Source organism: Delphinus delphis, chromosome 10, assembly GCF_949987515.2.
Source record: "Delphinus delphis chromosome 10, mDelDel1.2, whole genome shotgun sequence".
In the NCBI taxonomy this organism is placed as follows: Eukaryota; Metazoa; Chordata; class Mammalia; order Artiodactyla; family Delphinidae; genus Delphinus; species Delphinus delphis.
Window position 1 is genome coordinate 98,230,885 of NC_082692.2, and position 14,521 is coordinate 98,245,405.

A 14,521-nucleotide genomic window follows, 5' to 3' on the forward strand; every position below is an offset into this window, starting at 1 on the left:
TCTTTCATCCCTTCACAATGGCAATGGAGGTAGAAAAAAGTACAGCTCCTACCTCTTTGCCCCTAGGAACTCTTCCCTGGAACAGAGGGCATGCTCTGCTATTCAGACAGGAACAAAGGCAGAGATTGTCCTCAGGATATTTCCTCCAGGTAGTTTTTTCAGTCCTGAGAATTCTTTTTCCCTCTATTTTTTGTTTTTGCTTAACATAAAGTCTTTATTCCTTACCCTTATTACAGGAAGAATGAAGTATTAATGCACCTACATATTTATTTGTTACAAAAAGTTGTGTGTGATCTTATTCTCCGTATAGTAAGCCAGTCAGCAAAAGTGCCATTTCTCCTTCCACGTTTAATATTCCTCATCTGATCCTGTGTGGTAGGCGTCAGCTATTCTCCCTGTTCCATAAGGTAGGAAACTTGGGCTCACAGATAATGTTATATATATAGATGTGTGTGTGTGTGTGTGTGTGTGTTTGTGTGTGTGTGTAGATATACATACATGCATTTATTTATATATTTATATTTATGTACACATCACAAGGACAGAATAACATACCCAAATTGGAGTAAAATAAAGGTAATAATACCCACCTCATGGAGTACCCCTATGAGGAATCTGACTCCTGTGTAAAGACAGACACAATGGTGGCATATTATAGTTGCTTAATAAGTGATAATTTATGGTAATTTCCTATCTTACCCAAAGCCGAGAACCCTTTCCAAGATGATCCCTCAGATTTCTATGTCTTACGTGCTGTCCAGAGTACTTGTACAACCTACATGGTTTAATTTGCTCCATACAGCACCTGCATTGTTCCAAGGAACACTGCCTTCTTTAATCCGTGGATCATGTGCCTTAATGTGAGTGTGTGTTTTGGGGGTGAGGGGTGTTAAAATCTCTGCTTCATCAGGCAAAAGAGGAAGCTGTTTGCTTGTTAGTTTAGAGCCTTAAAATATCTATCACCTCTCTGCCGTCTTTAGATATTCAATACATTTGATTTAGCACCCTCTTCTGGCACATTCTAAAATAGCTTCCATGTGATGTTTCATTAAGCCGCCACTGGAAGGTAGCTCCAGGGGAATGAGGTGAGTATGAACTAACCAGTAATGCGGCCTGGTCTCCACCTGGCAGGCCACCAGCTATTTCCACACGTCACTCACTTAATCCTGCCAACCACCTTTTGGGGGAGGCACTTTTCTTTCCATGTTTTAAGATAAAGTCACTGAATTACTCTTACTCCCTGCTCCCAGTGATATATTACTGATGCTTGGTGAAGCTGGCAAACCCAGGAAACACCGTGCAATTCTATTCGAGAAAGAGGTTTTCTGTAGCGCTGCAGTGCTGTCAAGTCTTAACACTTGATATTGAGTGTAGATTATTTAGTTTAAGAAAGGCAGATGTTCCTCTTTTTTCACGTAAATTAATGTTTTCCCTCTTAGCTGTAAATAAAACCTTTTAATAACTAGAACTTTGTATAGCTGTAAATAAAACCTTTTAATAACTAGAACTTTGTAAAGTTATTCTGTATCATAATGTGAACTGAACGTATTCGTATGGTAGTGTCTTTTAATATTTCTAAGACATCCCATAGTTGCAATGACAGTGTTATAAGAAATGCAGTTTTGAATATCCTGTGTCTTCTGCTCTTGGTGGTGCAGGCAAGCTCACTCTGCTTTGCTGATACAGAGTGTTCGAGCAGCCGGCTGAGGGAAGCCGCAGACACTGCTGAGGGTGGGAGAGACCTCCTTTCACTTCCTGTCCTTGCTGTGCTCCTCCTCTTTGTCCAGCTAGGGGAAGACAGGGCCTAACTTTCCCCTAAAAAATACTTTCTCATTAATTTGGGGTATGTCTAATATGGAAGCAGATATGATAGACTAAATATTATGGTCACCTATAGTATTTTTTTAAATTATCAGTAAGTTTAAAGTACATCTAATTTTCTTAAAATGTCTGTAACATCTTGAGTACAGAGATGTTTTAATTTGCAATGACATTTTGTGTTTGTCTTATAATTTCTTATCTGTAACAGGAGAAAGCTGAGGCTGGAGTTATTAATTATAGTACTAGACTGTGTTTCTGAATTTCTTGTCAAATTTCTGTGCATGTGTTAGAGAAGCCTTTTTAAATTTAACATGAGAATAGTAAGAAAATCAAACAAAATATGAGTTAGTAACTGGTTTGAACTCTTTTTTTTCCCCAGAAAAATGATTTTGGAGTTCTTATCCTCTTTAAGAACTCAAATCTATTATTTCAGTTTTAATTTTTTGTGATGTAAAAAAGGACTGCACCAGAGCACCTGAGTTAAAACAGGAAGGGTCATTTGTTTTTCGGCTCCTTGCTGGGAAAGATACCCTCAGCCAAGTAGCTTTTGAAGATAACTGACCCCCTTGTTTCCCATTGGTCGTCCTGTCCCAGAAATAAAAAATTGTGTAAAGCAAATCAACACCTCTAGGTCCCATAATTATATTGGGCAGTATTATGTTAAGAAACAAAGGTTGAAAGCTAAAAAGTTCCCAAGGAAAGGAAAATAGAGGTGTTGATAGAAATATAAAAGTAGGAGAATGTCCAAAGAAAACCAGTGTACAATTAGAGACAAATGTAAAATTCCTGCCATAGTCCTGTATCTCTTAACCTGAAGTCAAGGAGCTTCTGTTCCTTCAGAGACTGTTACTTCAAGCAGATATTGGAGGTGATGCTGGAAGGGTAGGTGGCTGAGTGAATTCCCTGCTAAGGAGTTGAGGCTTTATTGTGAATTTTGGGAATTCAGTGAGGAAGGGAGAGCAACTGAGGTCCCAAGGTGTGGGGAGTGTAAGACTGGGTGGCCCCCATTAGCAGGATTTACAAGGCCAGGTTTCCACCAAGGAAGCCAGGTTTCCACCAAGGAAGCCGGATTTCCACCAAGGAAGACAGGTTTCCACCAAGGAAGACAGGTTTCCATTAAGGTGAGGAGGTAGCAGAAGTATCTGCAAAGCAGTTGAGATTTTTAAGAGGATTTTGCAACAGTGGAATAGAGCAGCATTACCCTGAATGTGTCCTGTGAGATTTTAATTGGTGTTACTGGTTGAGGGAGATAATGGAGAGCCAGGTAAGATTGGGAAGCTCAAAGCCAAATCAGACAAAGTGGCTCCTTTACTGCAGGTTTCTCGGAGCTTTATCTCCCTCATGTGCGATGTGACGCTCCAGGTTTGGGTGGTGGTGGGGCAGAGGGAGAACACAGGTAGGTGTACAGAAGCATTTCCCCAGCCCGTCAGCCATGGAGTCTTTATCCTCTCAGAGCTTTGCGTGGAGCAAATTTTGAGAACAGCTGGAATTGGAGTTACAGAGGCACCCAATGCAGAGGTTAAAAGAGGTCAGCGGGAAAGGGAAAAGTCAGAGGAGAGGAAAGTCTGAATGGTTAAGGATGTGCTTAAAGGAGAGGGCAGCTTAACAGAAGAGCAGTCCCTTGGACTGAGGTCTGGAGACAGGTAGGCGCAGTGATGGAACTGAGAGGCTGGGTGGAAGGGTAACATAAGGATGAAGAGTGGAAGGGGTGCGCTCAACGGAGGGGTCCAGGTCCAGGTGGGAACTCAGCAGAAGGTGTGCTGCAGTCACACTGGCTTGTCTTCCTAAGGTAGAAAGCCCTTCACAGAGTTAGACCAGCTCCAGATATATTCTGTTTTTGGAGCAACTTCCAGTAACTACAAAAGTTAAGGCAACTCGGGCCAGAGACCAGGGCTGTTTCTGAAGCCCTTCTGTGGGAAGGCAGTGCTTGGATCTGAGGGTCTCTAAACAAGATTCCTAGTGGCTCAGGAAAATGAGGCAACTGAGGCAAGTAGATGCAAATCTGGCCTGCAAACCTCCTTGAAAAAGAAGTGAACTGAAAGCTTATGGATGCGTGAGTCATCTTGCTGCTTTGACTTACTTTTTATTTTTCCCTCCTTCCCTAAACTTACTGTTTTATTTGCCTTAAGATTGTCCCAAGGCGGTTGGATGGGAAAAGAACCAGAAAGGAGGCATGGGACCAAGGATGGTGAACCTCAGCGAATGTATGGACCCTAAAAGGTATACTTTGGAAGCCGTTTTCTCCAGGGTGCACACCAGGTTCTGTCAGGCCAAGCGCATTGCCCAGTTCAGTCAGGGGGTGCCTTCACACTGACGACGAGTGTTAATCCACTCTTGGCTGCCTCTTGATTTAAGTTTGGTTGTGAGAATTAATATTAATGATGGATATCCTGAAGGACACACAATTCACGTTTCTCTAGACATTCTACATTTCGTTCTTGCTTCAAGCTCAGACTCTCAGACCTCTGTACCTACACCACCTTTTAGTTCTTTATTCATTGCCCTTTGATTTTGTCCATTAGCCTACACTGAAGGACATTATAAGAAATATTTCACAGAAACCAGTATTGTATTGAAGGCATGATGTAAGTACCCCCTTTATTGAGGAGACAGAAATTTCTCTGTTTTCAGTATTAGGAAAATCTTTCCTCATAAGCGGCTGGTGTGTTTTTATTCCTGGACACAGTAACTCCTACACCTGGTCATGCTTCCCATTTCACCTTGGCTGCTGGGAGCTCAGGATCAGATTGGTGGCCCATCACTGTGCAGTTGCAGAGGATAATGGTGGCATGTGTTCTGTGTGGTCACCTTTCTCCTCCTCGCTCACCCTCAAGCTTTGTTTTACTTTTCCTTTGATATTAATTTCCATAGTATTTGTTTCTTATTTTCTCATGCAGCTACTTTCTATCTAAAAAGGACAAGATTGGGGCATAAATGAGTGACTGACTAAATAAATAAATAATTCTGTCATTTTCTAGGTTAGCTGAGTCATCAGTGGATCTAAATCTCAAATTGATGTGTTGGAGATTGGTCCCTACTTTGGACTTAGACAAGGTTGTGTCTGTCAAGTGTCTGCTGCTCGGAGCTGGCACCTTGGGTTGTAATGTAGCCAGGACATTGATGGTAAGTTTGTGGGGGTCAGATGTTACCTCTAAAGCTGTGGCTTCTCTTCTTATTTCGCTATACAGTCCACCTTCCATACCTGTGGGTTTCGCATCTGAAGATACGGAGGGCCTTGTGTTTTATGTAAGGGACTTGAGTATCTGTGGATTTTGGTATCCCCAGGGGCTCCTGGAACCAGTCCCCCGCGGATACCAAGCAACAACTACGCCTGAGTGCCTTCTCTCTCCCAGACTCCCCCTATTCTCTCTCCCAGACTCCCCCTATTCTCTCTCCCTCCCTCCCTTCTCTTTTTCCTCCCTGTCTCCCTCCCTTTTTTCTTTTCTCAGTATCTCTTTAAGTATAAAAGGAATACATGCTTTTATTATAAGGTAGAAACAGGAACTCTCCCTCCACTCCCATCCCAAGTCACTTACCAGAATTAAGCAGACTTCACAGATTATTACACAGCATCTTTCCCTGAAGTTTTCGTAGGCATGTGCAAATGCAGAGAGAGACATTTGTCATCTTTGCTCTTACTTATTTATTTATTTATATTTACAAAAATTGGATCATAGCATACTGTCTGTAGCACGTTTTTATTTTTAACTTAATATAACAATAATTGTGGTTCTCTTTCTATGTATTCCATATTATGTATATGTAGGATTTTATTATATGTCTTGTCCTCAATTTATTTAATCAATTTCAGCATATTTTTCTTTTAGAGATGCTGTTGAAGTGAACATGCTTATATCTTTACATGTCCGTGGAATTATTTCTTTAGGAAAAAAGCCCTAGAAGTAGAATTACTGTGTTAGAATGTAAAACAGAGCTTTTAACTTTGCATTTCTTTAATTAGTGAGGGTTAGTATTTGATTTTATTTCTTTTGTGAATTTTATTTCTTCTATTTATGTCCTTTGGGCTGTGTTTCTTATATATTGACTAGGAGTTCTTTTTTTAATGGATATTAACCTTTTTTCTGTAATATAATGCAAATATTTTTCTCAATTTAAGTTATCTTTAGCCACATAAAGGTTTTTAAAAATTTGATGTTATTAAATATGTCAATCTTTTTCTTTACGGTTTACAGAACTCTTGTTTTTATGTTTAGATCTTTATCAATGTGGAATTTATTTTTGTTTTATGATGAGAGTTAAATATCTAACATTTTTTCCACAAAGTGAATAGTCATTTGATTGAATGGCATTCGTTCAATAATACAAATCATCATTTTCCCACCTTAATCAAATACTAAATCTCCTTATGTACCCGAGTCTTTTTTTGGATTCTATCTTGTTCCATCATTCCATTTGTTTGTTCCTGCATTATTACTCACAGCTTTAACTCAAATTACAATGAATTTATAGATAAATTGGGAAGGATTGACATCTTTATAATATTGATCCTTAGTTCCAGAAGCATTGTATATCTCTTAAATTATTTAGATCATCTTTGTAGATTTTCTTTATTTAGGTCTCACACATGCCTCATTTAGTTTATTTTCACATGTTTAATTGTTTTTTTTCTTTTAAAGATATGTTCTTCCCACTAAATTTTCCAGTCGACTATTACTGGGATATATAAGAAGGATATTCTATCTGGCCATCTTTCTAAACTTTCTTAGTTATATTAGTTTTTTGTTTGATTCTTTAGAATTTTCTAGGTTGATAAGTATTCCTCACCAACATTTATACCTATTTCTAGGATTGGCTAGGACTCCATGGTTTTGCTGAGGAATAGTGGTGAGAATTGGCATCCTCATTTTGTTACTGATTTTTAATGAGAAACTTCTTTTTTTTTCCTTTAATTTTGATATGTGATATTGGTTTCTGCTAATGCTCTTTTATAAATTAAGGAGGCAGATTTTTATTTCTAGTTTACTATGCGTTTACATCAGAAATGATTGTTAAGCTTTATCAAATATATCTATCAAGATAATCATATTCTAATGTTGAGCATTCCTGGAAAAAACCCTATTTGTTCATGGTATGTTATTCTTCTAATATACTATGGGATTCAACTGGTAATGTTTTATTGCTAGGTTTTACATACGCATTCATAAGTCAAGTTGGTTTATAGTAATGTTTTTTCCTTTTCTTTGTGGTGTCGTATATCTTATAGCTGAGTTATACTACTTTTATAAAATAAAACTTTCTGCCTTTTTCTATGCTCCAGGACAGTTTAAGTGTATGACTTATCAGTTCCTTGATGGTTTGGCAAAATTCAGTTATAAATCCATCTGGGCCTGATGCCTTTTGGAATTCTCTTGGCAGTGAGGGCAGGGAATCTTTGGGAACTTTTACAAATGTTTCTATAGTCATTGACCTTTTTAGATTTTATACCTCTTTTGAGTCAGTTTAGTCATGTTGTTTTCCTAGAAAATCATCCATTTCATCTAAATTTGAAAATTAATTGATATAAAATACATGTGGTATTCTCTTACCATCTTTTATTTTATTTCATTTTTTTAAAATGCACTTCTTTATTTCTCTATTTCTTTTTTGGCTGTGTTGGGTCTTTGTTGCTGCGTGCAGGCTTTCTCTAGTTGCAGCGAGTGGGAGCTACTCTTCGTTGAGGTGCGCGGGCTTCTCACTGCGGTGGCTTCCCTTGTTGCGGAGAATGGGCTTTAGGCGCACGGGCTTCAGTAGTTGTGCCTCATGGGCTCTACAGTGCAGGCTCAGTAGTTGTGGCACACGGGCTTAGTTGCTCCAGGGCATGAGGGATCTTCCTGGACCAGGGCTTGAACCCAAATCCCCTGCATTGGCAGGCAGATTCTTAATCACTGCACCACCAGGGAAGTCCTTCTTACCAACTTTTAAATCTTCTCTTTATCCTGTCTTTTTTTTTTTTTTTTTGGCGGTACGCGGGCCTCTCACTGCTGTGACCTCTCCCGTTGCGGAACACAGGCTCCGGACGCACAGGCTCAGCGGCCATGGCTCACGGGCCCAGCCGCTCCGCGGCATGTGGGATCTTCCCGAACCGGGGCACGAATCCGTGTCCCCTGCATCGGCAGGCAGACTCTCAACCCCTGCGCCACCAGTGAAGTCTTATCCTCTCTTTTATCTCTCCTTATTCCTAATGTTGAATAATTGTGTTTTCTCTTTTTCAAACTTTCCAGAGAGGCTTGTCTATTTTATCAGTCTTTCCAGAGAACTAAATCCTTGATCTCTTTATTCCATAATTTTTGTTTTGTTTTGCTTCCAGATTCATTAATATCTACTTTTATCTTTATTCACTTCCTTCTCCATTTTTGTGGAATTTATTTCATTCTTTTCCTAACTTCCAGAATTAGGTACTTAAGTTTTCTTAGCATTTTTAAAATTATAAAGTCATTATAGTCCCATTGTAGAAAATTTGTAGAGTATAAGAGTTGTAAAGTAAGAAAAGAAGACCCATTTTTCGACTACATTTTCACTTCTTTTCAGTGTTTGTTTAATGTATATTTAAAAATCTTATTTGATATATAAAAATGCCCCTTGCTTTTACCAATTAACATTGTAAACACTTTCTCATGTCATTAAAAAGGATTTCTTAAAAGCTTTCTTAATGGCTCTAGAGTATGCCTTCTTGAATGATGAAACATGATTTACTGTGATATTCCCCTAATGTTAGACATTAACATTGTTTCTAGTTTTTTACAACTCTAAATTATGTTACAGAGAACATCTTTGTGATTGCACTTTTGTCAGTATTTTAGATCATTTCCTAAAACAGATTGCTGGAAGTAGGTCAAAGGATATGAACATTTAAAAAGTTCTAGAAACCTATTGCCAAATTGCTTTCCAGAAGAATTATACTAGTTTACATTCTCAATCGGTAAAATAGTTTTTTCATCACCCCATCCTCACCAGCACTGAGTATTGTAATTTTCTTTAATCTTTACAGATTAGCCATTTAAACTGTGTAGCATTACAGGAAACTGAAAGTTAAGTGTGAGAGTCCACATGCATGTGACTAACCTGTGGCATGTTTGTAATTTATGTGGCTTTCTTCCCACCGCCAAGCATGTTCCCAGACTGCCTTCCTTGCTCTCCACTCATCATTGCTTTAAAATGCAAAAATACTCCCGAAATAAATATCCCCAAGCCAAGCACCACTGACATTTGGATATTCCACATGTTTATTCCCCCTCCATGGTAGTTTGCTTACCTGGTGAAAGTCACTTATAAAACTGGGTGGGTAGACCAAAGTTACCAGTGGGCTTCAAAACAAGCAGCCGACTTAAACTATGCTTTCAAAAGAGTGGATTCTGGCCTATCATCCTCCACCCCGACAGTGAATCTTGGGTTGTTGTTGACTGTGCCCCTGGACTCATCAGACTAACTGAATTTCAAAGTCCCTAATGGAAGGATATTGAAATAAGACAGAGATCAGACTCTTAACTCTGCAGCCAATCCTGCCAGGGCTTCTCTTACATCACTGTGCTTGTTCATGGTTTACTGAAATACACATACCCCATCTCACCCCAGAAAGTACGCACCTTCATTTGGTTGCCACTCTGAGGATCTCATTTCCTCCCCTCCATTAACCAGATCTATGACCTAAGATAAGTCATTTATCTTTTCTGGGCTTCAGTTTCTGTATCTGTAAAATAAAGTAATTGAACTAAAGATTTTAAAGAGTCTATCTAATTTTAAAATCATGTGGTTCTATAAGACTTTATAGGAGATGGAATTGAAGTGTATGAAATCATGAAAACTATCTCTGAGCATGTAGATTCTCCCCTATATTCCAGAATATTAATAAGGGCTTTGCCTCTTGGAGAAAAAGTACAAAATCCTCTATGATGTTACACAATTGGAGATAACTTATAAGTCACTTTTACAAGGAGCTAATTCAGGCTTTAAGTGAATTTTAGGATGAGATGTTGCTTATGCTTATTCATTCAGGGAAAGCAAGGACATTGGGTGGCTCTTGCTAATCCTTTTAAGACAGTAACAGAGACAGTTCTTATGGGACTCATCCCCAAAGCTTCCTCTGGTGCCACTGTCAAAAATAATGAATTATTAGTCAGACCCACAATGACATTTCTTACTCTCATTACTGTAGGAAGCCAGGCACTGTGTGTATAATTATTTTGTCTTTTAAAGGAAGTCGACACTGTCAAAAACTGAATTTGCACAATTCAGTTTCTGGAGTTCCCTGTATTTTGAGGTTCCCAAGCTGCTCCAAAATAAAACCCCTTTTAGGGATTTCAAGGGAGACACCCTGTGAAATGTTCATCAGAAACACACCATGATCTCCTGTTTCCATGCAGGGTTGGGGCGTCAGACACATCACATTTGTGGACAATGCCAAGATCTCCTATTCCAACCCTGTGAGGCAGCCTCTGTATGAATTTGAAGATTGCCTGGTGGGTGGTAAGCCCAAGGCCCTGGCTGCAGCAGACCGGCTCCAGAAAATATTCCCCGGAGTGGTACGTTGATGCTGTTTGAGAACGTCTGAGGTTTTCTCCTGGATCTTTCAGTGTTTAAGTCTTGGGGAATGAGGCCCTGTGGTATTGGTGAAAGGGAGTCAGACATCTGTCACTTACTACCAGGCCCTCATCATGTGGCCAAACCTCTGTTTCCTCATCTCAGAGATGCAGATTACAAGAACAAAACTCTCATATATTATTATGAAAATAAAATGAAGAGTACATGAAAAGAATGTTTTATAAGTTGCAAAGCATTATCTGAGTTGAGGAATTTGGGGTACAAATATTTTTAGATACTGCCTTGTTCCAAAGGGATTTATGGTGGCTCAGATGTAGGATATTATTTTCCTCATCACCAGAATACTTGATAGTTAGTACAGGTTTATGAAATTAAATTGAATGTAAGTCTGCAGAAGAAAGATCTGGCTAATGTTTAGCTTTTTATTCCAGCTGCTTCTTATTTTTGACTTTCATCATTTATTTTAAAAACAATGAGGCAAGTCATTCAGCTCATTTGCTTCGAAATTTGTCGGTGTTTTTGAGGTCATCCAGCAAAAGACATTCTGCATCTTGCATGCTTAATCAGTTTATGTGACAGAGGTTAGATTAGGTGTCTCCGAAGTATCTGTTTGTACTTAAAGTGCCACAAGAGACTCTTGGCCCTGGCTAAAAATAAAAAACCTGCTTTCTCAAAATTTCTCTGTTTGGTCACTCAGCATTAGATTCATTCATTTTAACGGTCTTTGCTTTAAAAGCAACTTTGTTTTGCCCATTTCATCAGTGTACCAGAGGAATGGGTTTAATTCAGCAGTATTGATTGAACACCCACTGTACCCAGTGAGGTGCTGGATGCCAGAAGAGATGAGAATAAGTTACACCCCATCATTGAGGAGGCATCTTAGTTAGGTTTCTGCTGTGACAATATTGCGTATCACATACTCCCAACATCTAAATGGCTTACGATCATAAACATTATTTCATGCTCATGGGTCTGCAGGTTAGCCATAGCTTAGCTGTAGGCTAGGCTGGACTCAGGCTTCGAGTCAGTTTCCAATCTACTCTATATGTCATTATTTCAAAATCTACGCTCCAGGAGCAACAGTCAGCTGTCCTACTCTTCTTATGGTGGAAGGTAGAAGTGTAAAGGGGTTGGTGAGGCTTACCATACCTGTACATGTTAAAGTCTCAGCTCAGAAATGGCACTGTGCAGTGTCCTCCATCTCCATTGCCAGAGCTAGTCACAGGGCCAGGCCCTAAGTCAATGGGGTTGGTCAGGATACCCTGCTTTCCTAGTCGGAGGTCCTGCAAAGTTGTATGGCAAAGGCATGGACATATAATTCTATTAGAGGGAGGCAGTGCACAGTCAGGAAGAATAATTCATTCTATCACCAGAGAGTACCGTGAACTCCCCTCTGGGCCCAGACAGACCTGGCTTTGAATCTGAGCTCTGCCTGAAAGTTTTGCTTGCCCAAATCCTAGCCATGGTCTATGACCCAATGCAATTCCCCCTATTTCTTTGTTCAGTTATTCTATGACTTACTCCTCACATATTTATTTAAGGCCTACTGTATGCTAGGGACTGGGGAACAAGGCAGACGAAGTTTCTGCTCCCTTGCATTGAACTTCAAGTCCAGCTGGGGGCACGGTCAATAAACTAATTTCCTAAACGGTTACACTGGGAACAAGTGCACGAGGCAGGAGCTCAGTTGCTGTGAGAATGTTTAACAGGTAGGCCTGACCTAAACCAGGCTTCCTTGAGGAAGCTAAGTCCTGAAGCATGGGTGGGAGTTAGCTAGACCAAGGCGGGGCAGAGCTGTTTGTGCAGAGGCCTGAGGTAGGAAGCAGCACGCTGCCTTTGTGGACTGAATGAAGACCAGGCTGACTGAAGCGTGGAGGTCAAGAAAGACACAGCTAGGGCGTCTGTGTCAGCAAAGGCCAGGTCATGCTGGGCCTTAGAGATCAAGTTCACCTTTTCTTGAAAACATCAGCCTGCCAGGATCAAGCCTCTTCCTCAGCACCTACATCATGTTACTCCATTTTACCTATTGGATTATGCATTCCTTACCACTGGGAGCCAGGTCTCTTACACTTTTATCCTTCATGCCTTATAAGTAATAATAGATAACACAGAATGCATCTAAGTACTAGTGTAATTCATCAAATTCGTGAAAAGTACTTGTGAAACTGTTTCACTTATTGGTTAGCCAGGCTTATGTAATTTTCTTTGTGTGTTCAACTTAGTGTTCAACAATCAATATTGTTGATATTTTCATTCAACAAATATTTACTCATCACCCTCCTTACACCAGGCCATGGACAGAAGGCTAGTCCTAAGTGAAGAAGACATGAAAAGAACTGCTCAGCTGCAAATACCGTGCCTAATCCTGGGGTTGAATTAATTGAATAGGAAAAAAACCTGACCTTTAATAAATCAAATAACTATTTGAGGTCACCATTTTTTTTCCTCCCAAAGGTAAAGCAATAAAATGTAGGATTGTAGAGCCACACTAGGGGTTTTAAAACCCAGCTCTGGACATCTGCTTTCAACCCTGAAGAGTAACTGATAGACTAGCTCTCCTACCATTATGCACCTAAAAGTTCTGCACCTGGGTAGATTATATAAAATGACTCTTCAGACACTGAACAATATGTAGTGAAAGACTGTGGTCTCAGAAAGAAATGTTTGTCCCAATTTATTGCATGCAGACACTTTTTAGCCCATTGGCACTCCTTTGTGACTCACAATTCATCTGCCAGGACATTGTGGAGCCAGCAGGGGACAAAAGGTAAATTACAGAGCTGTTCTAAAGCCCCCATGAGAAATCCTGAGTCCCCACACTCCAAGAGAACCCAGGTTGCTGGGCAGCTTCTGCTTTTGGACAGGAAATGAAGCTTCACTACCACCCCCCGAACAAATATGTATACACTCCTAAGCCAGTTTTCTAGTTCAAGTCAGCAAGTAGAGTTTTTTGGTTTTGAGGGTTTTGTTTGTTTTTAATGCATATACTCCTAAGAAGATTAAGGCAAGACTAGCAGCCATTCTAATCTTATAAGAATTTATTAAATTTTTTTTGTTCTGACATCCCATTTGGAGGTATTCTACCGTAAGGAAGTGGAGGGGACAGCAGCTTGGGAATAAGTGGGGAGAGACAGCCTGGCTGGATGGAGGGACTTGGGCAGGCAGAGGGCATTTTGGTGAAGTTTCTTGGCCTCAGATTGTAGGAAAGAGCCAAAGGTACACAGTTTTCTCCAGTTGTTCACCTTTTCTCACACGGGAAGTGCCCCCCACCCACTTTGGAACTAGGATCCGTGTGTCTCTGTTTGCTGCTCTGTCCAGCTTCAGGGACCCTGGGTGACAGGAAAGTGTGGTCTAGGTTGAAGAGGTGAAGAGGGTTGGGGGCACAGGCAGCAGAAGGCTAAGGCAGAGTGGTCATGATGGAGAGATTTCAGGCTGTAAGCGACCATGCGTGCACACTTGCGGCGACCGGGAGATGCGGGCTCTGAGATCCCGCCTGTCCCTTTGCTTCAGACCCCCCTCTCTCTGGTGTGTCCCCAGAATGCCAGAGGGTTCAACATGAGCATCCCCATGCCGGGACACCCAGTGAACTTCTCCAGCGTCACCCTGGAGCAGGCCCGCAGGGATGTGGAGCGGCTAGAGCAGCTCGTCGAAGGCCATGATGTCGTGTTCCTGCTGATGGACACCCGGGAGAGCCGATGGCTGCCCGCCGTCATCGCCGCGAGCAAGAGAAAGGTAGAGTGTGGGTCCTCTGGTGGTGACTTAATGCATCATCTCCCCAGGGGGAAGTGTCCCCAATCTGCCCCCTCCAGAGCAGAAGGTGCTTTGTGTGGCCTAGTGACCTGGTACAAGAGGGCTTCCTCCAGAGACTGTTTCTGCCTTATGCACCATCATCCAGCATAATTGTTACCCTTTACTGTTTAATTTTCATAACCACCCTGTGAGGTCCTTTACTGGAACGGACACTCTACTCACAATAGAATGTAAGCTCCAAGAGGGCAAAGATTTTGTCTCATTCACTACTGTTGGGTCAGTGACAACTTCAAGGGCCAAAAGAACTGAATGTTTAAACACTGGGTTGGCCAAAAAGTGCCTTCAGTTTTAAGTAAAAATAAAAGACACATTTTTCATTTTCACCAAGAACTTTATTGAGCAACGTATTCAC

At 40.7% G+C, this 14,521-nt stretch overlaps 1 protein-coding gene across 5 annotated transcripts in view; it reads left to right on the forward strand.

The window, feature by feature from the left end:
- ATG7 (autophagy related 7) overlaps positions 1–14,521 on the forward strand; it is a 243,864-nt gene that overhangs the window by 44,158 nt on the left and 185,185 nt on the right. For all 5 annotated transcript variants that reach the window (XM_060023057.1, XM_060023061.1, XM_060023060.1 and 2 more), the window contains exons 10-13: positions 3,951–4,041; positions 4,800–4,944; positions 10,182–10,340; positions 13,897–14,091. In XM_060023057.1, the coding sequence (XP_059879040.1) occupies positions 3,951–4,041; positions 4,800–4,944; positions 10,182–10,340; positions 13,897–14,091 (590 nt within the window). The remainder of the gene's footprint in view (positions 1–3,950; positions 4,042–4,799; positions 4,945–10,181; positions 10,341–13,896; positions 14,092–14,521) is intronic.